The 22,615-nt window shown below is 45.1% G+C and overlaps 1 protein-coding gene across 6 annotated transcripts in view; it reads left to right on the top strand.

The window, feature by feature from the left end:
* Positions 1 to 22,615, top strand: part of LOC115180595 (triple functional domain protein) — a 133,346-nt gene that overhangs the window by 61,466 nt on the left and 49,265 nt on the right. For all 6 annotated transcript variants that reach the window (XM_029742818.1, XM_029742798.1, XM_029742809.1 and 3 more), the window contains 8 exons: positions 123 to 245; positions 7,725 to 7,916; positions 9,339 to 9,470; positions 9,684 to 9,914; positions 11,655 to 11,777; positions 13,420 to 13,611; positions 19,583 to 19,752; positions 20,128 to 20,302. In XM_029742818.1, coding sequence (XP_029598678.1) covers positions 123 to 245; positions 7,725 to 7,916; positions 9,339 to 9,470; positions 9,684 to 9,914; positions 11,655 to 11,777; positions 13,420 to 13,611; positions 19,583 to 19,752; positions 20,128 to 20,302 — 1,338 coding nt within the window. The remainder of the gene's footprint in view (positions 1 to 122; positions 246 to 7,724; positions 7,917 to 9,338; positions 9,471 to 9,683; positions 9,915 to 11,654; positions 11,778 to 13,419; positions 13,612 to 19,582; positions 19,753 to 20,127; positions 20,303 to 22,615) is intronic.

The following is a 22,615-nucleotide window of genomic DNA, read 5'->3' as shown; positions in this document are numbered from 1 at the left end:
TCTCACCCCCCCAGAGCTGTAAGATACAGTACCTGCTAATAGAGATCTTCTTCTGTGTGCTTGTGCCTGCCTGCGTGCGTGTTTGTGTGCCCATGGCTGTGTGTGTATCGCTCCGTCCACAGATGTTTGACTGGATCATGCACAACAAGGGCCTGTTCCTGACCAGCTACACAGAGATAGGAGGGAACCACCAGCATGCCGGGGAGCTGCAGACCCAGCACAACCACTTTGCCATGAACTGTATGGTAAGAATACACTCTTCTACATTACTGATTGACTCAATGGTGTAACCCAATGACCATAAACTACTGTACCCCTCAGCTTTGTGTTAAAATACATTGAAGCTTATTGATAGTCATCTATAGCATATTTATAGTCATCTATACCATATTTATAGTCATCTATAGCTTAATTATAGTCACCCCCCCTGTAAAAGGGCCACATAATGATGGGTTAAACTAAACAGTCCTCCCAGTAGCTACCACATGCAGTGTGAGGTTGAGACAAGCCGTCCATCTCCTGCATGTGTGTGTTTGTGTGTGTCTGTCTGTATGTGTGTGCTGACTGCCCTGAACCTCCCTGGCTGCCTGCAGGGTTAAAAGGCCCTAGCTGTGTTCTGTAGGGCAAGATGATGAATCACTTGGTCTCCCTGCCCTCTCGCCCTCCACTCGTCCTTGCCCTCTCCTGTGCCTTGCCCTGGCTGTCAGTAGTCAGTACAGGGCCCTAGCTCCGGCCCCCATCTACTCTCTGCTGCTCATGGGACCAACAAGGGAAAAATGAGGGCATGAATTGAAGCCCTAGATTTTTGTTGTACTGTATTTTTGGGATTCTCTAGATCAGGGATCATCAGCGAGATTCAGCCGCAGGCCGATTTTTCTCTTGAGCGGATGGATGGTCATGGGGCCAGAACATACAGTAGTTACAAATACTTTCTACACTACAAATTGACCGCAAGAAGCCCAAAGAGATATAATTTTTGACTAAAACATAATTTCAAACCTTGCTTACATTTGTATATGATCACATCTCTCTATTATGCATGGAAATACTTGGGAACAGATTTCCTAAATTAAAATCACTTGGAACTAATTTCGTGGTGTTTTTGCAGTTTTTTATGTCTTACAATGAATTCAGCCTGCAGGCTGCCAGTTGGGGAACCAAGCTCTAGATTGTATGGTGGTCTAATACTGTAAAGTATATTTACACTTAGTTGCAGTGCTCTTTCTGTATGACATTGTTTCCTTGGACGTATTCATCTATACCAGGGGTTCCCAAACCTCCCCCCGTCCCCGTCCCCCCATCCCCCCGTCCTGCATTGGGGAACATCCTGCACCTACCACCTGTGCGCGCACCGTGTCTATTTCTATGATGGAGTGAATTTTTAGGTTTAAAGCTTATTTCCTGCAATTCTACTTGCAGTTTTTGTACCGACGTACGCTGAGAGTTGGGAAGCAAGTTCAGGGAGTGAGTGTTTTAATAAATAAACGGAACATAATACAAAACAAGAAACTCGAACAGCACACAGACATGAAACAGAAACAATGACGCCTGGGTAAGGAACCAAAGGAAGTGACATATAATAGGGCAGGTAGTCAAGGAGGGGATGGAGTCCAGGTGAGTGTCATAATGCGTGTAACGATGGTGACAGGTGTGCGCCATAACGAGCAGCTTGGTGACCTAGAGGCCGGAGAGGGAGCACATTTTATAGCAATTCTATACATTTTGCCATGTCTAATGTGTATTCATGTGATATTTGAGTAACAAAAACATTACAACAATATCTATGGGCTAAAAAACTAAATATAAAAACGTAGACATGGGCTAGTTGATCTGGACATTTCTGACCAGTTATAAATAACTCTCTAAGGTCTGCAATGACTGACTTGTCAAGAACAACTGATGATGCACTACCCAATTTCCAAATGGCACCTTGTGCATTCCACTATTACAACTTTCAAGAGTAAGTTTAAATCTGGACTGAGTTCCTTAAAAAAATATTTGTATTTGTATATTTGACTCCTCGCCCAACAGTTTGGGAACCACTTCACCATACAATTAACTGCTATCCTCTTATCATTTAGTATGATCTTGCTTGTAAGAGGTTTATCGAGTTATTTTGTGCTGAGCCAGCCTAGCTTGTTTTGAGAAGCTGACAGACAGACCGACCCCATTGAGGCAGGGGGATCACCCAGACCTAGACCCAGCCCTGGTCACAGTCACACAGGCATTATTGTGCATGACTTAGCCATCAGTGTGCAGTGTCAACAACAGGCAGGGGGACTCTGGAACAGAGGGACTGACGCCTCCTTTTCCCCAGGATGCCATGCTTCCTGTTGACTAGAAAGACTGTGTGACTACCAGGCTCATATTTGGGAGGTAGAGCTACTTGCTGAATATGATACTGTGAGGGTAAAATGTGTGTGTGTGCGTGTGTTTGAAAGGGCAGATTAATCACAATGAAAGCATCATGGACAGCAGCAGTAGTAATCACAATGTGTTAATGTGTTCACTGTTGTGTTAAATCTGCTTTTTGCCACCTTGAGTAAATATCCCAGAATCCCCGATTCCCCAACTAGACTAGAGTTCAGCCATTTAGGCTGGGGCTGATGATGATCATCTATGATTATGTCATTTGTAATATGCAAATGAAAAGTATGGAGATGTGATGGTGGTCTGCCCCCTATGGGGGTGTTGTGACATTACACTCTATGGTTTCCCTTTGGGGAGGAACGTGCCCTTGACTATTGACAGAAATTCAAAACTAGTTCAATAGAAAAGCAGATGGCAATCCGATAGCGACAGAATGGAAGCCTGTTTGAAATACATAATGGAAATGGTAATGCTGGAATGGACATGTGATGTCATTGTGGCCTAGTCTCCTAGCGTCTCCTCTCTGTGTGAATATCAAAACAAGGTAAATATGAAATAAAAAATAGCCTTTCAGTCGTGTTCCTCATTTTGGAGAACGCCAGCGAGTAACCCTAGGAGCTTCCTGTTCAAGACATTCTCTTCCCTCACCCTCTCAGAGTCTCTGGGCCTAGGTCTGTGTCCCAAATGGCACCCTATTCCCTACATAGTGCACTACATATGACTAGAGCCATGTGGGGTCAGGACAAAAGTAGTACACTATATAGGGAATAGAGTGCCATTTGGGATGCAGACTTGGGTTATTGGCGTATGCCAAGCCCTCCATTACTGTGTCAGTCTCATTGATTAGTTCTTCCTGTTCCATCCTGATCCTATCTCCTATCTGTAATGTTGCCTGTTTGTTTACACCGAAAACACAATGGAAACACTATCATTATCATGTTCACGTGTGTCACTATACACCCGGTGTCGGACCAGTCCCTGTGGCGTAGACAAATAACTCTTGATTGCATTTGTTTTGAATTCCCCAAGTCTGGGATGTGGAGATGGAAAGCAGCCACACTTCATATCTTTGCCATGCAAAAATGGGCTTTGTGACAGCAGTATAAGTGCCAGTATTTTCCTCTGTGGAGTGGACCCTCCCTGCTCTAAGTGCTCAGTATATGTGATGCTTGAGAGACAGAGGAATGTTCTGTGGTATGCTGCTGTGTGGGTAAGCCTTGGTGGTGTATGTAATGTGATCAATCAATGGATACTATGCAGAGGCCTGACCCAGTGTTTACTTTCCCTTTAACTCGGGTCCTCCAGGAGTTTTACATTAGGCCTGCGCTCTGTCTAGCTCCCCCTGGCTAAGATACCATGCTGTCTGTCGTTTTACATCCAGGAATGAAGCCATGTAGTGAAGAGAGGCTGTTATTTAGCCTCACATTTTAATGCTTCACAGATGTCGTCAGAGTCAGAGGCGTTTGTCGTTTTTCAGGAGGGCAGATGTCTTTATCTAGCCCAGCCCTGTGTGTCCGCTTGTGCTGTTCACAACTCTCATCAGTTTAAAAAGTGTTTACAGACATACAGAGATGTTGAACATTGGTCCATTGATATTCCCCTGCTATGGATTAGTATAATGAGGATTCACCCACCTCTGTTTCGGAGCACACTGCGGTGCTGTGTGATTCATTAAATCCTCTCATTTAGATAAAAACCAGGCTACAAAAACCTGTAATTGTTTCAGCCAGGGGTAATTGAATGCTAACAGTCCTGCATGTAAAACTGAATAATTAATTTGTGTTTGCTGATCTATGTCTATCTTGTCACAACAGCATTGTGGACCAAAATGAAAGGGACATGGTGTTGTTTTGGTGTTGTTTTGGTTTTAGTGTGTGAGTAGTAGGATGACGCTGACAGCGCCAGGGAGGGTATCGATCCTTAACCGTCAGACGCTAATTACCCAGCATGCCGTAGATCTCTACAGCAGGCAGCGAGAGCTCATCAACTGTGTGTGTGTGTGTGTGTGTGTGTCTACAGCTGGCAGCGAGAGCTCGTCTCCCATAAACACCTCATTAAACCATTGGGATAACGTTGTAGCTCTGACCACATGAAAGAGGAAGCCTACTAAAAGGGCTTCTCAAGCAGGGGAAGCTTGGCCATTGTTGAGCTGTACTAGATCCAGTAGGACTCGAAAGTAATGACCACTGTTTTCGTACAACACAGCCTGTGTGTGACTGTAGACACTAGATCCCCCTATTCACTTTTCTCTGGATTGGAAGTTGTACTACTACAATCAAACCCATCCAAAGTGTTACGTTTTGAGCAGCAGGCAGGCAGGCAGTGAGCGGTGTAGCCTTAAGCCCTGTGATTATCACTGTGATATGGGTGATAAAGGAGATGGAGAAACTCATGACCCGTGACTGAACCTCCTTTCTGTCTGGGTGGATCTCCTGCTATGCACTCCCTTATCCTCACCTCCCCTTCTTTCTCCCCACCCAGCCACACACAGTGTTGTGGGTGTCCGTCGGGACTGGCTGGAGCTGGCTGAGTGGAAGCATGTGGACATGTGGTCAGACTAGAGGGACTTCCTCCTCTCACACGGGTATAGCACCTCCGCTCCGCTCGCTACGCTTCACAGGATAACTAGCATCAGCTGCACACTCACAGTCACTTCCTTAAGCTTTTGATTGGCTGTGTTTGTTGGTTCAGCAGTTGGGTGACCATTTTGAAATGTTGTAACATGTAATTTACCATGAATCTCAAGTGTTTTTTTACTTCACTGAAAATGCTAAATATTTTTCTATTTTGACTTCACTGATATTCTCAATTCTGGACACATTTTTGGCTAGACCATTGTATGTATTTTCTCAACAGGATGCAGCTTTGTTTGGTTTCACAACACAGGCACTTAGCACTATGGTAGTAGTCCCCTTATTGGCTGTTTCCAGTTGACAGTTTACCTCCCCTCTGTTCACTGTAACATAAGAGAGTAGAGGCCGAGTCTAGCTGGTGTTTTTGTTTGGACTGGAGGGGTTCTGTTCTCTTCTCAGTAAATAATAGTCTCTCTGGGTGTTTGTGTTTGATTTGGACTGGGTTGTGTGTGTGTGTGTGTGTGTGTGTGTGTGTGTGTGTGTGTGTGTGTGTGTGTGTGTGTGTGTGTGTGTGTGTGTGTGTGTGTGTGTGTGTGTGTGTACAGTAGGTTGTGTGTGTGTACAGTAGGTTGTGTTGTGTGTGTCCTGTGTTAACTTCTCACCAGCCTCCCAAGCCCTTACTATGGACGTAGGCACTCCTGTGGCTGGGTCTGTAGCCATGGCCCACCCTGTGTTGATCTATGTCTTTCTAACCCTCCCTCCCTCCCTCCCTCCCTCCCTCCCTCCCTCCCTCCCTCCCTCCCTGTCTGTCTGTCTGTCTGTCTGTCTGTCTGTCTGTCTGTCTGTCTGTCTGTCTGTCTGTCTGTCTGTCTGTCTGTCTGTCTGTCTGTCTCCCTCCCTCTCTGTTTGTCTGTCTCCCTCTCTGTCTGTCTGTCTCCCTCCCTCTCTGTTTGTCTGTCTCCCTCTCTGTCTGTCTGTGTTTCTGTCAACTTCTCTGTCTGTCTTTATGCTTGTCTGTCTACCGCCCATCTCTGTCTCCCTCCCTCCCTCCTCCCTTCCTGCCTGTCTGTGACTCCCTCCCTGTCGCCCTCCGTCTCTGTCTGTCTGTTACCCTGTCTGTCTGTCTGTCTCACACCCTCTCTCTCCTACTCGATCTATCTCTGTCTTTCTCCCTCCTCCCCCCCTCCCTCCCTGCCTCCCTCTGTCTATGTAAATATTGGTAACACTTTACCCCCCTCTCCTTACAGAATGTCTGTCATGTCCCCTCCCTCTCCTTACAGAATGTCTATCATGTCCCCTCCCTCTCCTTACAGAATGTCTATCATGTCCCCTCCCTCTCCTTACAGAATGTCTATCATGTCCCCTCCCTCTCCTTACAGAATGTCTATCATGTCCCCTCCCTCTCCTTACAGAATGTCTATCATGTCCCCTCCCTCTCCTTACAGAATGTCTATCATGTCCCCTCCCTCTCCTTACAGAATGTCTATCATGTCCCCTCCCTCTCCTTACAGAATGTCTGTCATGTCCCCTCCCTCTCCTTACAGAATGTCTGTCATGTCCCCTCCCTCTCCTTACAGAATGTCTATCATGTCCCCTCCCTCTCCTTACAGAATGTCTATCATGTCCCCTCCCTCTCCTTACAGAATGTCTATCATGTCCCTTCCCTCTCCTTATAGAATGTCTGTCATGTCTCCTCCCTCTCCTTACAGAATGTCTATCATGTCCCCTCCCTCTCCTTACAGAATGTCTATCATGTCCCCTCCCTCTCCTTACAGAATGTCTGTCATGTCCCCTCTCTCTCCTTACAGAATGTCTATCATGTCCCCTCCCTCTCCTTACAGAATGTCTGTCATGTTCCCCCCCTCTCCTTACAGAATGTCTATCATGTCCCCTCCCTCTCCTTACAGAATGTCTATCATGTCCCCTCCCTCTCCTTACAGAATATCTATCATGTCCCCTCCCTCTCCTTACAGAATGTCTATCATGTCCCCTCCCTCTCCTTACAGAATGTCTATCATGTCCCCTCCCTCTCCTTACAGAATGTCTATCATGTCCCCTCCCTCTCCTTACAGAATGTCTATCATGTCCCCTCCCTCTCCTTACAGAATGTCTATCATGTCCCCTCCCTCTCCTTACAGAATGTCTATCATGTCCCCTCCCTCTCCTTACAGAATGTCTATCATGTCCCCTCCCTCTCCTTACAGAATGTCTATCATGTCCCCTCCCTCTCCTTACAGAATGTCTATCATGTCCCCTCCCTCTCCTTACAGAATGTCTATCATGTCCCCTCCCTCTCCTTACAGAATGTCTATCATGTCCCCTCCCTCTCCTTACAGAATGTCTATCATGTCCCCTCCCTCTCCTTACAGAATGTCTATCATGTCCCCTCCCTCTCCTTACAGAATGTCTGTCATGTCCCCTCCCTCTCCTTACAGAATGTCTGTCATGTCCCCTCCCTCTCCTTACAGAATGTCTATCATGTCCCCTCCCTCTCCTTACAGAATGTCTATCATGTCCCCTCCCTCTCCTTACAGAATGTCTATCATGTCCCCTCCCTCTCCTTACTGAATGTCTATCATGTCCCCTCCCTCTCCTTACAGAATGTCTGTCATGTCCCCTCCCTCTCCTTACAGAATGTCTGTCATGTCCCCTCCCTCTCCTTACAGAATGTCTATCATGTCCCCTCCCTCTCCTTACAGAATGTCTGTGTAACTATTAACCTCGTCATGTCTTCTCCACTCTTCCAGAATATCTAATATGTCTCCTCCACTTTCCTTCCAGAATGTCTATGTAAATATCAACCGCATCATGTCTGTGGGGAACCGGCTGTTGGAGTCTGGTCACTACGCATCGCAGCAGATCCAGCAGATCTCAGGTCAGTTGGAGCAGGAGTGGAAGGCCTTCGCTGCTGCCTTGGACGAACGCTCCACCCTACTGGAGATGTCTGCTGCCTTCCACCTGAAGGTTGACCAGGTGAGGAGGAAGCACACACACACACACACACACACACACACACAACAACACTCGCACACACACATTGGGATTTTCCAGATTGAACAGGAAAGGGCCAAAACACTCTGACCCTCTAGTACCTGTTCCAGCGGTGTGCTCCTACAGAGACCCAGACTCTTGTTATTTTCCTCTCTCTTTTCCTCTCTCTGCCTCGATTTGCTCCCCCTCCTTTCTCTGTCTTTCATCACCTAAGCTTTTTCTTCCCTTCTGTCTTCCTTTCTCCTCCTCCCTCTCTGCCTTCTTCTCTCTTCACCTCTATTGTAGTGCATGAGGTCAGGTTGAAACCAGATGTCCAGAGTAGCAGGGTGGGCGGTATTGTTATAGACTGCAGGTTTGTGTACCCTACTATCCCCAAGGATTTGAAGCTACTCCATAGATTGAATCTTCCCCTGCTTTGGTAGAGGCTGTATTGTAAGCCCATTTTCTGTATGGACTTGTTGTTGTCATGTGTTTTCCTACAAACTGATTCATGTGGAGGTGTCGTATCTGATGTTTGGTTGTGTGCGGTTGGCATGTGAAGCTAAGTTTGAGTTATGTGCGCGTGTGTGTCTGTGTTTTTTTACCATGGTTCTAGTGAAGCTGTGGTAAACTGAGACCTCTCTGTCAGTCTGGGGACGAAGGGGGGATGGTTGAGGAGAAACACAGAGAGAGAGAGAGAGAGAGAGAGAGAGACGCACACTGACGTTTTTTTTACGAGATGATGCCTACGTCTTTTATCTCCGCTCTCTTCATCCCTCCATTTCTAGAATAATCACTTATTTGTATCATTATTCTCCTGAAGTGCATCTACTTTCTGTTCTACTTTCCTCTCCTCCTCTCCCTGGCCAGCTCCCACAGGAACAGATGAAAATAGTCCCTATCTCTTAATGGCATTGTAGTACGCTGCTGGGATGATGCAGAGCTAATAATAATGCTAGCTAGGGCTGCCTGCAAGGCAATGTGTTGCTTTTGTCCCCTGCCATGAATGTGTAGTTGACTGATATACGTGACAGACAGACAGGCAGACAGAAAGGGAGGCAGACAGACGGAGACAGAGAGGGAGGGTTAGAAACACATAGACAGACACGAGGACAAGTATAAGTATTTTTCAGTGCCTGTTTTTGGTCTGTACACATTTTTGTATTTTAGAACTGTGGTTGGATGATTGCACATACAAATGCTGTGGTACATTTAGGTAGTCATGACGTTATTTAATCCTTCTAAAATAGAAAAGTGTTCAAGTAGCAGAACTAATGTGCTGTTTAGAATTAGCATAATATACCTTTAACCTTTTATAGGTTTTGGTCTCTTTACTTTCTGTACCACACACCACCATGCACACACACCCTTGTGATTACCATTATAATGTGTGATTGTGTGTGTGTGTGTGTGTGTCTCCTCCAGTACATGGGTAATGTGGAGCCGTGGTGTAAGGCGTGTGGAGAAGGAGACCTGCCCTCTGAGCTACAGGACTTGGAGGACACCATCCACCATCACACAGGACTCTATGAGCACATCACCACTGCCTACTCTGAGGTACTGTGGGGCCTGCAGTCACTAAACATTCTAGGGATTAGTCGGTCATTAGCACTTTTTGTGTCATCGTGCTTTAAAGTAAAATAAATAGCATCTGCAACATGCACTAAAGAAATCCTGCATAATTCCAATTCAGTTGTGTTTTCAAAGTTCATTGTCAACCTTTTCCCCACCTCACCTGGGATCTCTCCTATCTTCTCCTTTCCTCTCCAGGTGAGCCAAGACGGGAAGTCCCTATTGGACAAGCTGCAGCGGCCCCTGACCCCGGGCAGTGCTGATTCGCTGACGGCCTCGGCCAACTACTCCAAGGCGGTGCACCACGTACTGGACATCATCCACGAGGTGCTACACCACCAGAGACAACTGGAAAACATCTGGCAACACCGCAAGGTCCGGCTACACCAGCGCCTGCAGCTCTGTGTCTTCCAACAGGACGTCCAGCAGGTACACACGCTGAGGAAGACGCAGGCACACACACACACACACACACACACTCACACCTCACACACACACACACACACACAACAACACATACACACTCACACCTCACACACACACACACACACACACACACACACACACACACACACACACACACACACACACACACACACACACACACACACACACACACACAACAACACATACACACTCACACCTCACACACACACACAACAACACGTACACACTCACACCTCACACACACACACACACACACACACCTCACACACACACACAGTGACACAAACATACACACAAACACACACAAACGAACATACAGAATGCATAATACACAGACACCTTACCATCATTGTCAGAGACCACTATACTTATTGTACAGTGTTTTATTCATATAAAACCTGATTTTCATGCATGTTCAAAACTAAAGAGAACTGTGTTGTAATTTTGCGGGGTACATTTATCCATCTCCACTTTCTTCAAAGTGTTTTCAGTGGCTCCTGGGGTTTCTGAGTGAAAACATATCTGTGTGAGGGGCTGACAGACCCTTGTGATTAGGACTGAGCTGGTTTCTACTTCTCTGTGCCCTGTGGACATGCTCGCTATTCTCTGTATCTCTCTCTCTGTTTCTCTCTCTCTCACCCTCCCTCTCTCTCCCTCCCTCTCTCTCTCCCACTCTCTCTCTCTCTCTGTTTCTCTCTCTCTCTCCTGATACGTACTAGTTGCCATGGTAATCCAATTTACTGCCACATAATGTTTTGCTTGTTCCATATGTCCCATAGAATGATGCGCTCTAAGAGGAGAGACCTTGAAAAACCACAATCAAAATCCTGTTTATTCTTCTATTCAGCAATAATAGTGAGATGAGGCAGCTGGCCACCCATCTGTTCAATAAATAATAAGGCCGTTATTAACTGAGATATATTATCACAGTCCATAGAAAGTCTGACACGTTGGTCTGTAGTGGATTATGGATTTCTTCATCCATGTTTCCTTATTAAAAGTACCAGGCTGTGTCCCAAATGACACCCTATTCCCTATATAGTGCACTACTTTTGACCAAAACCTTATGGACTAGGAATAGGGGGCCATTTGAGACGCAGGCCCAGACTTGGCACAGTGATGCAGAGCAGAGGGTAGAGGGTGGGTCTGAACTGGGAAGGCATTATGTTATGGCAGTAGCCTTAGACAGAACAGGGCCATCTATAGAGCTGTCCCAGACACAGTTCGTCAAGCTAAAAGTCCCAAAGCTCCCCCTTGTGGCGCAGCACATCAGATCAGCGCATACAGTACATACCAATAACATCCCTGTTCATAGGGTAGTAGTCACCACACCTGGGTTCAAATAGTATCTGTTTTCTTGCAAATGCTTCAAGCATTTAATTGAGCCTGCATGCAGTTCTGGGTGTGCAATTTTGGGACTAGCCTATTTAATTGGTTCCATTGTAGCCAGGCAGGCTCAATCAAACACTCAACGTATCTGATTCCAAGTAGCGACTATCCTAAGGCCTATCACTGTACACAGATGTTGTGATCGAGCATGTGCTACATCACTCTAGTGTCCTAATAACAGCCTTTATTAGACACGGCTCTGGCAAACCCTCTGTACCGGGGGTATTTCAGTCTCTCACTCTCTTGCCCGTGTGTGTGTGTGTGTGTGTGTGTGTGTGTGTGTGTGTGTGTGTGTGTGTGTGTGTGTGTGTGTGTGTGTGTGTGTGTGTGCAGGTGCTGGACTGGATAGAGAACCATGGTGAAGCCTTCCTCAGTAAGCATACCGGAGTGGGGAAGTCCCTACACAGAGCTCGGGCCCTGCAGAAGAGACATGAGGACTTTGAGGAGGTGGCCCAGGTAAGCTGGGACACACACATACACACACACAGAGAAAAAGAGTATTATAGTTTGTGAACTTATTCCTTTATATATTATTAGCCATATGTTCATTAACTCAGCAAAAAAAGAAATGTCCTCTCACTGTCAACTGCGTTTATTTTCAGCAAACTTAACATGTGTAAATATTTGTATGAACATAACAAAATTCAATAACTGAGACATAACCTGAACAAGTTCCACAGACATGTGACTAACAGAAATGGAATAATGTGTCCCTGAACAAAGGGATGGGGGGGGTGTCAAAATCAAAAGTAACAGTCAGTATCTGGTGTGGCCACCAGCTGCATTAAGTACTGCAGTGCATCTCCTCCTCATGGACTGCACCAGATTTGCCCGTTCTTGCAGTGAGATGTTACCCCACTCTTCCACCAAGACACCTGCAATTTCCCAGACATTTCTGGGGGGGAATGGCCCTAGCCCTCACCCTCCGATCCAACAGGTCCCAGACGTGCTCAATGGGATTGAGATCCTGGCTCTTCGCTGGCCATGGCAGAACACTGAGATTCCTGTCTTGCAGGAAATCACGCACAGAACAAGCAGTATGGCTGGTGGCATTGTCATGCTGGAGGGTCATGTCAGGATGAGCCTGTAGGAAGGGTACCACATGAGGGAGGAGGATGTCTTCCCTGTAACGCACAGCGTTGAGATTGCCTGCAATGACAACAAGCTCAGTCCGATGATGCTGTGACACACCGCCCCAGACCATGACGGACCCTCCACCTCCAAATCGATTCCGCTCCAGAGTACAGGCCTCGGTGTAACACTCATTCTTTCGACGATAAACGCGAATCCGACCATCACACCTGGTGAGACAAAACCGCAACTCATCAGCGAAGAGCACTTTTTGCCAGTCCTGCCTGGTCCAGCGACGGTGGGTTTGTGCCCATAGGTGACGTTGTTGCCGGTGATGTCTGGTGAGGACCTGCCTTACAACAGGCCTACAAGCCCTCAGTCCAGCCTCTCTCAGCCTATCGCGGACAGGCTGAGCACTGATGGAGGGATTGTACGCTCCTGGTGTAACTCGGGCAGTTGTTGTTGCTATCCTGTATCTGTCCCGCAGGTGTGATGTTTGGACGTACCGATCCTGTGCAAGTGTTGTTACACGTGGTCTGCCACTGCGAGGCCGATCAGCTGTCCGTCCTGTCTCCCTGTAGCGCTGTCTTAGGCGTCTCACAGTACGGACATTGCAATTTATTGCCCTGGCCACATCTGCAGTCCTCATGCCTCCTTGGTGCATGCCTAAGGCATGTTCACGCAGATGAGCAGGGACCCTGGGCATCTTTCTTTTAGTGTTTTTCAGAGTCAGTAGAAAGGCTTCTTTAGTGTCCTAGGTTTTCATAACTGTGACCTTAATTGCCTACCGTCTGTAAGCCGTTAGTGTCTTAACAACCGCTCCACAGGTGCATGTTCATTAATTGTTTATGCATGGGAAACAGTGTTTAAACCCTTTACAATGAAGATCTGTGAAGGTATTTGGATTTTTACGAATTATCTTTGAAAGACAGGGTCCTGAAAAAGGGACGTTTCTTTTTTGCTGAGTTTATAATTACCTGTAATGTGGCAGTCCACATAATGTCTCTTCTAATGTCCCCCTGTCCAGAACACCTATACTAATGCTGACAAGCTGCTGGAGGCAGCAGAGCAGCTGGCCCAGACAGGAGAATGTGATCCAGAGGAAATTTACCAGGCAGCCCACCAGCTAGAGGACCGCATCCAGGACTTTGTACGTCGCGTGGAGCAACGTAAGGTCCTCCTGGACATGTCTGTGGCCTTCCATACTCACGTCAAAGAGGTACGAGCCTGGGTCCCCTTATAGGCTTATACAGTAGATATGTACCTGTTGAAAAAACTGTACTAATGAAAGTTATTGTTGTATTCGATCTATAGTATGTCTCTAGTCAGGGCTATGGCTCAGAGTCTACTAAATTGCACGAATCTGAGTGTGAAATGACTTTAAACCCTTTTAACTATTAAAGAAAGTTGTGTGTATTGAGACCTGCCAGCTAGCTGGTGTAATATTGATACCCCTCTGGAGGTGGTAATGACATCTGGTGTAGATGTTCTCATGGTAGGGCTGTGTGAGGGTTCTCCCCTGTTCACCCTGAGGAAAGTTTAAGTTCAACCTTTAAAGGAGTTCAACCTCCCCCCTCGCCACAGCCCAGTTAATGTTGTGAAAGAGATGACAGCCAGCCAGGGTAGTAAGAGGTACAGGAGTTTAGTGGCATGAAGAATTTATTACATCAGTACTGACACACAACACACCGCCCACACACTGAAGAGTAGAATTGTGAGTGTGTGTGCTTGCGTGCATTATATTGTATTTATACAACGGGTGGGTCTAATCCTGAATGCTGATTGGTTAAAACCGCATTCCAGCCAGTGTCTTTTCCATAAGACCACCGGCTAAATCTATTACGATTAAATGCCTAATAACTCTGTTCCATCTGACTGCGCAATCCACTGTCTCATCAGCCCAGCCAGGCAATTTATTAAATTGATCTCCACTATAAAAAGCATCTAGACATTATCTCACATTTCTTTTATACTAACATTTAGTTTTCAACAGAGGAGATTTGTATAAATCTTGTTGTATGTCTCTCCGACATTTGCAACATTGTTTACATTTTCAAATTCGATCTCCTACTGTCACATAGTAATGAAGGTGTCGGGAGTCGAGTGTTGGGATGAGACAGACAGGCAACTTTTTTCAGACAGTCGAAGTCATGAATCGGCATAAATTGTATGGATATATACAAAGAAATATCAATAGAAAACAGGTCAAACGAAATTAAGTGCAGCAACTTTGCAGTCTTTCCAGCTTCAGTTTGAAGGGATTGTGTTAGCTGTGTTGTAGGCTAGCTCCTCTGAACAACAGTGTCCTGACGAGAGAGCACACCTTCTATGCTAGGTGAAATCACACATCATCAAATCAAATCAAATTGTATTGGTCACATACTCATGGTTAGCAGATGTTAATGTGAGTGTAGCGAAATGCTTGTGCTTCTAGTTCCGACTGTGCAGTAATATCTAACAAGTAATCTAACAATTTCACAACAACTACCTTATATACATACACAAGTGTAATGGAATGAATAAGAATATGTACATATAAATATATGGATGAGCGATGGCTGTGCGGCATAGGCAAGATGCAGTAGATGGTATAGAGTACAGTATATACATATGAGATGAGTGATGTAGGGTATGTAAACATTATATAAAGTGTCATTGTTTAAAGTGACTAGTGATATATTTATTACATCCAATTTTTAATTATTAAAGTGGCTAGAGATTTGAGTCAGTATGTTGGCTGCAGCCACTCAATGTTAATGATGGCTGTTTAACAGTATGATGGCCTTGAAATAGAAGCTGTTTTTCAGCCTCTCGGTCCCAGCTTTGATGCACCTGTACTGACCTCGCCTTCTGGATGATAGCGGGGTGAACTGGCAGTGGCTCGGGTGGTTGTTGTCCTTGATGATCTTTTTGGCCTTCTGTGACATCGGGTGGTGTAGGTGTCCTGGAGGGCAGGTAGTTTGCCCCCAGTGATGTGTTGTGCAGACCTCACTACCCTCTGGAGAGCCTTCCGGTTATGGGCAGAGCAGCTGCCGTACCAGGCGGTGATACAGCCCGACAGGATACTCTCGATTGTGCATCTGTAAAAGTTTGTGAGTGTTTTCAGTGACAAGCCACATTTCTTCAGCCTCCTGACGTTGAAGAGGAGCTGTTGTGCCTTCTTCACCACCCTGTCTGTGTGGGTGGACCATTTCAGTTTGTCTGTGATGTGTACGCCGAGTTAATTAAACCTTTCCACCTTCTCCACTACTGTCCAGTCGATGTGGATAGGGGGCTGCTCCCTCTGCTGTTTCCTGAAGTCCACGATCATCTCCTTTGTTTTGTTGACATTGAGTGTGAGGTTATTTTCCTGACACCACACTCCGACACCACACTCATTAGCTCATTGTTATGGATGTATCCAAATAAATGTCACTAGGAAATAGCTTAAACAAATGCAAATGCAGCTACTTTGTTGTTATTCTGGCTACACTGTTTGATGTGACTGTAAGTTAGCCGTTATTGGCTAGCTAGCAAGCAAGGCATAGGAATGTTGCCAGCCAGTATGGCAATGGAACGTTTAGAACAAACGACTGGGTCGCGTCCATGGATACAGAACAAAAAGACTTAAAACTTCTTTGGGATCGGTGTCCCGTCCACGGGGCGGTTGACCTAATGTAGGCTAATGTGATTAACATGAGGTTGTAAGTAACAAGAACATTTCCCAGGACATAGACATATCTGATATTGGCAGAAAGCTTAAATTCTTGTTAATCTAACTGCACTGTCCAATTTACAGTAGCTATTACAGTGAAAGAATACCATGCTATTGTTTGATGAGAGTGCAGAATTTTGAACATGAAAAGTTATTAACCTCTCTCGGGTATGTGGGACGAAATCGTCCCACCTAGTCAACAGCCAGTGGAATCGAGTGGCGCGAAATACGAAAACCTTAAAAATGCTATAACTTCAATTTCTCAAACATATGACTATTTTACACCATTTTAAAGACAAGACTCTCGCTAATCTAACCACATTGTCCGATTTCAAAAAGGCTTTACAGCGAAAGCAAAACATTAGATTATGTTAGGAGAGTACCCAGCCAGAAATAATCACACAGCCATTTTTCAAGCAACTAGCATGCATCACAAATACCCAAAACACAGCTAAATGCAGCACTAATCTTTGATGATCTTCATCAGATGACACTCCTAGGACATTATGTTATACAATACATGCATGTTTTGTTCAATCAAGTTCATATTTATATCAAAAAACAGCTTTTTACATTAGCATGTGACGTTCAGAACTAGCATACACACCGAAAACGTCCGGTGAATTTACTAAATTACTCTTGATAAACGTTTACAAAATACATAACAATTATTTAAAGAATTATAGATACAGAACTCCTTTATGCAATCGCGGTGTCAGATTTTAAAATAACTTTTCGGCAAAAGCACATTTTGCAATTTTCTGAGTAGATAGCTTGGCCATCAAGGCTAGCTAAACAGACACTCGCCAACATCGAGGCTCAGTAAACTCAGAATGACTAGTAGAAAAATTGGATTACCTTTGCTGTTCTTCGTCAGAATGCACTCCCAGGACTTCTACTTCAACCACAAATGTTGTTTTGGTTCAAAATAATCCATAGTTATGTTCAAATATCCTCAGTTTTTTCCGTGCGTTCAGGTCCCTATCCGAAGGGTGACGCGCGGACGCATGTCGTGACAAAACATTTCAAAATATTCCATTACCGTACTTAGAAGCATGTCAAACACTGTTTAAAATCAATTTTTATGCTATTTTTCTCGTAAAATAGCGATAATATTCCAACCGGGCGACGTTGTTTTCGTTCAAAGGCTGAAAGAAAAACATGGCCACTTCTCGGGGCCGCGCATCTCCTATCTCTGAGCCACCAGCCTGACCACTCACAAACAGCGCTCCTGTACCTAGCCCAGAGACAGCAGAGATCTCATTCCACTTTCTGGCGCCTTCAGAGAGCTTATGGGAGCCTTAGAAATTGTCATGTTACAGCAGAGATGCTGTATTGTCGACAGAAATGCCACAGAAGCACAAGAAATGGTCAGAGAGGGCACTTCCTGTATGGAATCTTCTCAGGTTTTGGCCTGCCATATGAGTTCTGTTATACTCACAGACACCATTCAGTTTTATAAACTTTAGAGTGTTTTCTATCCAAATCTACCAATTATATGCATATTCTCGTTTCTGGAAAAGAGTAGTAACCAGTTTAAATCGGGTACGTTTTTTATCCGGCCATGAAAATACTGCCCCCTACCCTAGAGAGGTTAATAAACAAATTAGGCACATTCGGGCAGTCTTGATACAAAATCTTTAACAGAAATGCAATGGTTCATTGGATCAGTGTAAAACTTTGCACATGCACTGCTGCCATCTAGTGGCCAAAATCTAAATTGAAACTGGGCTGGAATAATACACTATGGCCTTTCTCTTGCATTTCAAAGATGATGGTACCAAAAAAATACAAAAGAACAGTTTTTTTGTGTTATATTCTCCTACATTCCTTTCACATTTCCACAGACTTCAAAGTGTTTCCTTTCAAATGGTACCAAGAAAATGCATATCCTTGCTTCAGGGCCTGAGCTACAGGTAGTTAGATTTGGGTATGTCATTTTAGGCGAAAATGGAAAAAAAGGGGCGGATCCATAAGAGTGGGTTGCGTCTCTGGCAACCGAACCAATAGAACGAACGACCAGCCAGCTTGGGTAGCAACCCTGGATTTGTCGGGACCATATCTTGTGTAAGGATGAAATAGTATGAATAAATTCCTCAAAATAACATTTTAATTCAAATATGTAAATCATTATTTGAATATGTTGGTAACCTGTAATATAAAAGTGATAATGCCCTCGAAGCTGGTGTTTGGAGGATAAATTGGCACGGTTTGCCGGCACTCTAACAACACCTGTGCCGATATATCCTCCAAACACCGTATTCTCGGGCATCATCACTTAATGATGTGTCCTGTGCCAGCGGATGTGCTGCCCAAAGTGACTCTGACACTGACATATAGGCATCTTTTCCTGAGCGTAACACACATTTCCAACAGCCTAAACACAGTGCCTTCCTCCCCCTCTACTCTCTTCCACTAGACTAGAGCCTCGAGCTATTGCCACAATTTAAGAAGCTGTTCTGTTTCTGAAATGCCTTCTATTCAAAGCTATAATTTGTCATGCCTTCATTTGTGGTGAAGATTACGTGTGTTGTGTTTGAAAGGTTTCCCTTGTAAGAAGGCAGACCTTTGGAATGAGTGTTTCTTCCCATTGTTCAATGTTGTGGCTGAGATGGAGGTGGCAGGTTTACCTATAGAGGTGGTGCTTCACTGTAGTCTCCTAAAAACAATATTAAGTTTTTATGAGAACGTTAACTTGCAATCTGTGTTGTTTCAATCAGTGTCATTCGTTTACGCATTAATGAACAGCATTAACCTTTCTGTAAAGGTTCTGTGCCAGTGCGCTGTGCTTTACTCTGTGTGCTGACATTGATATCATCTTTACAGTACATGACTCACACACTGGTTGGTGGTGACCTGATATTCATATGAATTCATCATTTCTTTTATCCGTCCATATGGTGTAATAATACCCATCTGTTGTATAGAGGTGGATTAGGTCCTGTTCCAACTCTCCTCCTCTGTTCTTAGCCTGTGTTGTGTTTGCCTGTCCTTGTGTGTTATTATGGAAAAATAGAGCTGTATGAACTGGAACAAAACACATTTTTGGTCTCAAATGGCATACTATTCCCTACATAGCACACTTATTTTGAAAAGGGCCCTACGGGAGCTGGTCAGAAGTAGTGCACTATATAGGGAATAGGGTGCCATTTGGGATGCACTGAAAAAAAGCGGTGGGTAGTAGATTTTAGCAGGGAGGGTCCAACATGCTGGTGCGGGTGCTTTGGTTTGGGCCACCATGCCAATATAACCAGATAGTTAATCCTGCCCCAATGACTCAATGCAGCTCCCTCCTTCACTCCTCTTTCTCTCTCCCTCTCTCCTCTGCTTTTCATTTGTCCATCTTTACCTGCCTCTCTGTGTGATAGCAGTCATCTCCTTTACCGTTCTAGTGTGTTTGTAGCATAACAAGTTGCTCTCGTGTGATTGGCCGGCAGACCTCTTACTGTATTTCTGGTTGGCCGCCTGGGCTGTCTGTCACTGTGTGCCCATGCAGCTGTGGACGTGGTTGGAGGAGCTGCAGAAGGAGCTGCTGGACGACGTGTATGCTGAGTCTGTGGAGGCGGTGCAGGACCTGATCAAACGCTTCGGCCAGCAGCAACAGACCACCCTGCAGGCCACTGTCAACGTCATCAAGGAGGGAGAGGACCTCATCCAGCAGCTCAGGTAGCTCACAGAGCACTCATCCTCCATCCTAAATCCATCCCTTCTAGCCCCTACCCGCCATAGAAATATGCTACCCCCTCTACTTTTGTAGATCTGAGCTAATTTACCAAGTAATAAAGGTAGTTTATTTAGAACTGTGCAGCATTGTAGAGCAGTATTACTGTCCCCATTAAGAGACATTGATAGCAGCACTGCACGCTACTAACTGGCAACAGAGGTGCATTTGAAGCTTCTAAGAGCATGCCGTCTAACACATAATTCAACTCTGCTAGCTGTTCCACCACCTACCATGTTACATGTCATTCATGATGTTGAAAGGAGTGTATTTAATGTGTGTGTTGACCTATCTAACCTCTGACTCCGGCCTCCACACAGGGACTCTGCTATCTCCAGTAACAAGACTCCCCACAACAGCTCCATGGCCCACATCCAGAGTGTCCTACAGCAGCTGGACGAGGCCCAGGCTCAGATGGAAGACCTGTTTCAGGAGAGGAAGATCAAACTGGAACTCTTCCTGCAGCTACGCATCTTCGAGAGGGACGCCATCGACGTAAGTGGCCCCAATGTCAATAAAGTTAATATCGATCAATCTATCAATCAACCAATCTATCATGTCCTCTATTGGCCGTATCTGACCAGTGTCTTTTCCAGAGATTGAATATTTCACAGTCAGTGTTTCTGCAGTAGTTTTACCTGATAGTGTAAGGCCTTCAGTCCCTGCTGAGAGACTCAAAGGACTATTTCTGCTGCTGCTGTTATTCTAATCTCTCTCTTTCCTGTTACACCATCAAAGGACTGAAGCAGTACAGTGGTTGATTAATGATATTGATTCACATCCCAGAAATGAAGCATTAACTACAGCAGCCTTTGAAATGATAAAGCCTGGACCACTGATATTCATGAAGTAATCATCCCCCTTTCTGGGAAGTTATTGTACTGAGGTGATGACTCATTTAAGACTGTGTGTGTGTGTGTGTGTGTGTGTGTGTGTGTGTGTGTGTGTGTGTGTGTGTGTGTGTGTTGCAATGACAGGGTCATTGGATAGAGGAGGAGGACGTTTTGTTTTTCGGCACATTAAGTAGACTACAGTGCAGTTTGACATTACAACAAATCACATGACATTGCATTCATATTCCTATTCATTTTCTCATAAAGATGTCTCACATGTCTCTCCCAAGTGGAAACCTACAGCCAGTGAATGAAATATCGACCCGTGCTTGGCACACACTGCCCCTTGCCTGTCTGCACATGCAGCCCATCTCACACTGAGGTGTAATGTCCCAATAGTAGTGCAGCAGTCACACTAGGCTGTGTGGTAAGAGACCACAGCCAGACTGGTACATTATTTTCACCTCAGAGGTGCAGTACAGTAAAGCCTTCACATTAGCTGTGATCTGTGGGAGGGACGGAGCGGTATGTCAGTCAGTCAGTCAATATGACACAGGAGAGAGGGAGGGAGGGGTTGTTTTCCCTCCACTCCTCCTCTTCACACCCCCGGGACGCTGTTCCTTCTTGGCTCCCACTGAGGGGTTAGGCAGCAGCACACTGGTTCAGGTTCAGGTTTGAGGTGAGGCAGAGGCACGGCATGCAGTGTCCCAGTCAGTCCCAGAGCAGGATTCCTGTCCTCACAGAGCCAGTCTCCTCTCCATGAGCCAGGAGGAGGGAAATATGGTGTGTCTGCTTAGACTCAGAGAGGGGTTTCTACTCTGGTTTGTGAGAGCAGCCCGGCCCGGGGAGTGGACTGGGAAGGAGGGAACGGGAGAGAAGAGGAGAGTGGCAGGGGCAGAAAAGATGTTAGAAGGACTAAAGGCTTGTGATATTTATGCCTGGGAGCTTTGCCTCGCTGTCATTCAGCCTTCTGTAATGTGCTTATGAGTTAAGTGAATATGACTCCTACAGAACAGTCAGCAAAACATTTTCAAGAGAGATTAGTGAGTTTGGGATTTTTGGAGTTGTAGCACTTTAGACTGGATCGTAATGTTTTGAGAAGGGTTTTTGATAGGGCTAGGAATTGCCAGGGAACTCAAGATACAATATTAATCACGATACTTATTATCACGATATTTAGGTGCCGATGCAATATGTATTGCGATTCTCACGATTCTATATGTATTGAGATTCGATACTGGGATTTTATTGCGATTTGATGTTCCAAACATATTTCTCAGCATATGTCTGCTGCAGAGAGATGAGAGAGGGCCATGAGAAAAGTTTTGATCAGTCATGGAAATAAAAGTGCTGAAAACAAATGGGCTCCCTATTTAAAAAGATGGAGAACAAGCTATGAAGGAACATTACTGGAGATTTGGTGCAGGTACAGCCAACTAGTGCAAAAATAATATTGGCATATTGTCAAAACGACATAGTACGATATATCGTCAAAACAATAAACCGATATGTAACTGTATCGAATTTCCCCATCACTAGTTTTTGAGCAGAATTGAGGAGAAATAATCTTGGGAGTACAGATATCTTTTGATGTCGTATGTACATGTCTTTAGATGGTTGTTAGTACATGCTTGCTTACATACTTTGTGTCCACAGAGCAACTATTACCTGTACATTACACTGCTGACATTACCTTGTCTGCTTTGCTGTTTTGTTAGACTCGTCTTTCTCATATCTTAAAGCAGTGTTTTAATGAGGTTTCATCAGACCTTTCTGTTATGACAGTTGTTGTTGGCTGTTTGCCTTGTGCAAAGAATGGGCCGTTCTCAACCTCAGAAGTGCAGTATAAATAATGGTGTTTGTGCCTGTCTGTGGTAGCAGCCATGACTCTCTCTCATATTGTCAAAACAAGAGAAGAACTCTTCTGTTATTGACTGAGGTGGTGTAGATCTCAGTATTACAGCTTCTTGGATTA

Source organism: Salmo trutta, chromosome 3, assembly GCF_901001165.1.
Source record: "Salmo trutta chromosome 3, fSalTru1.1, whole genome shotgun sequence".
NCBI classification, from domain to species: Eukaryota; Metazoa; Chordata; class Actinopteri; order Salmoniformes; family Salmonidae; genus Salmo; species Salmo trutta.
Note: the sequence above shows the minus strand (reverse complement) of the source record. Positions and strands in the feature narration are given on the sequence as shown.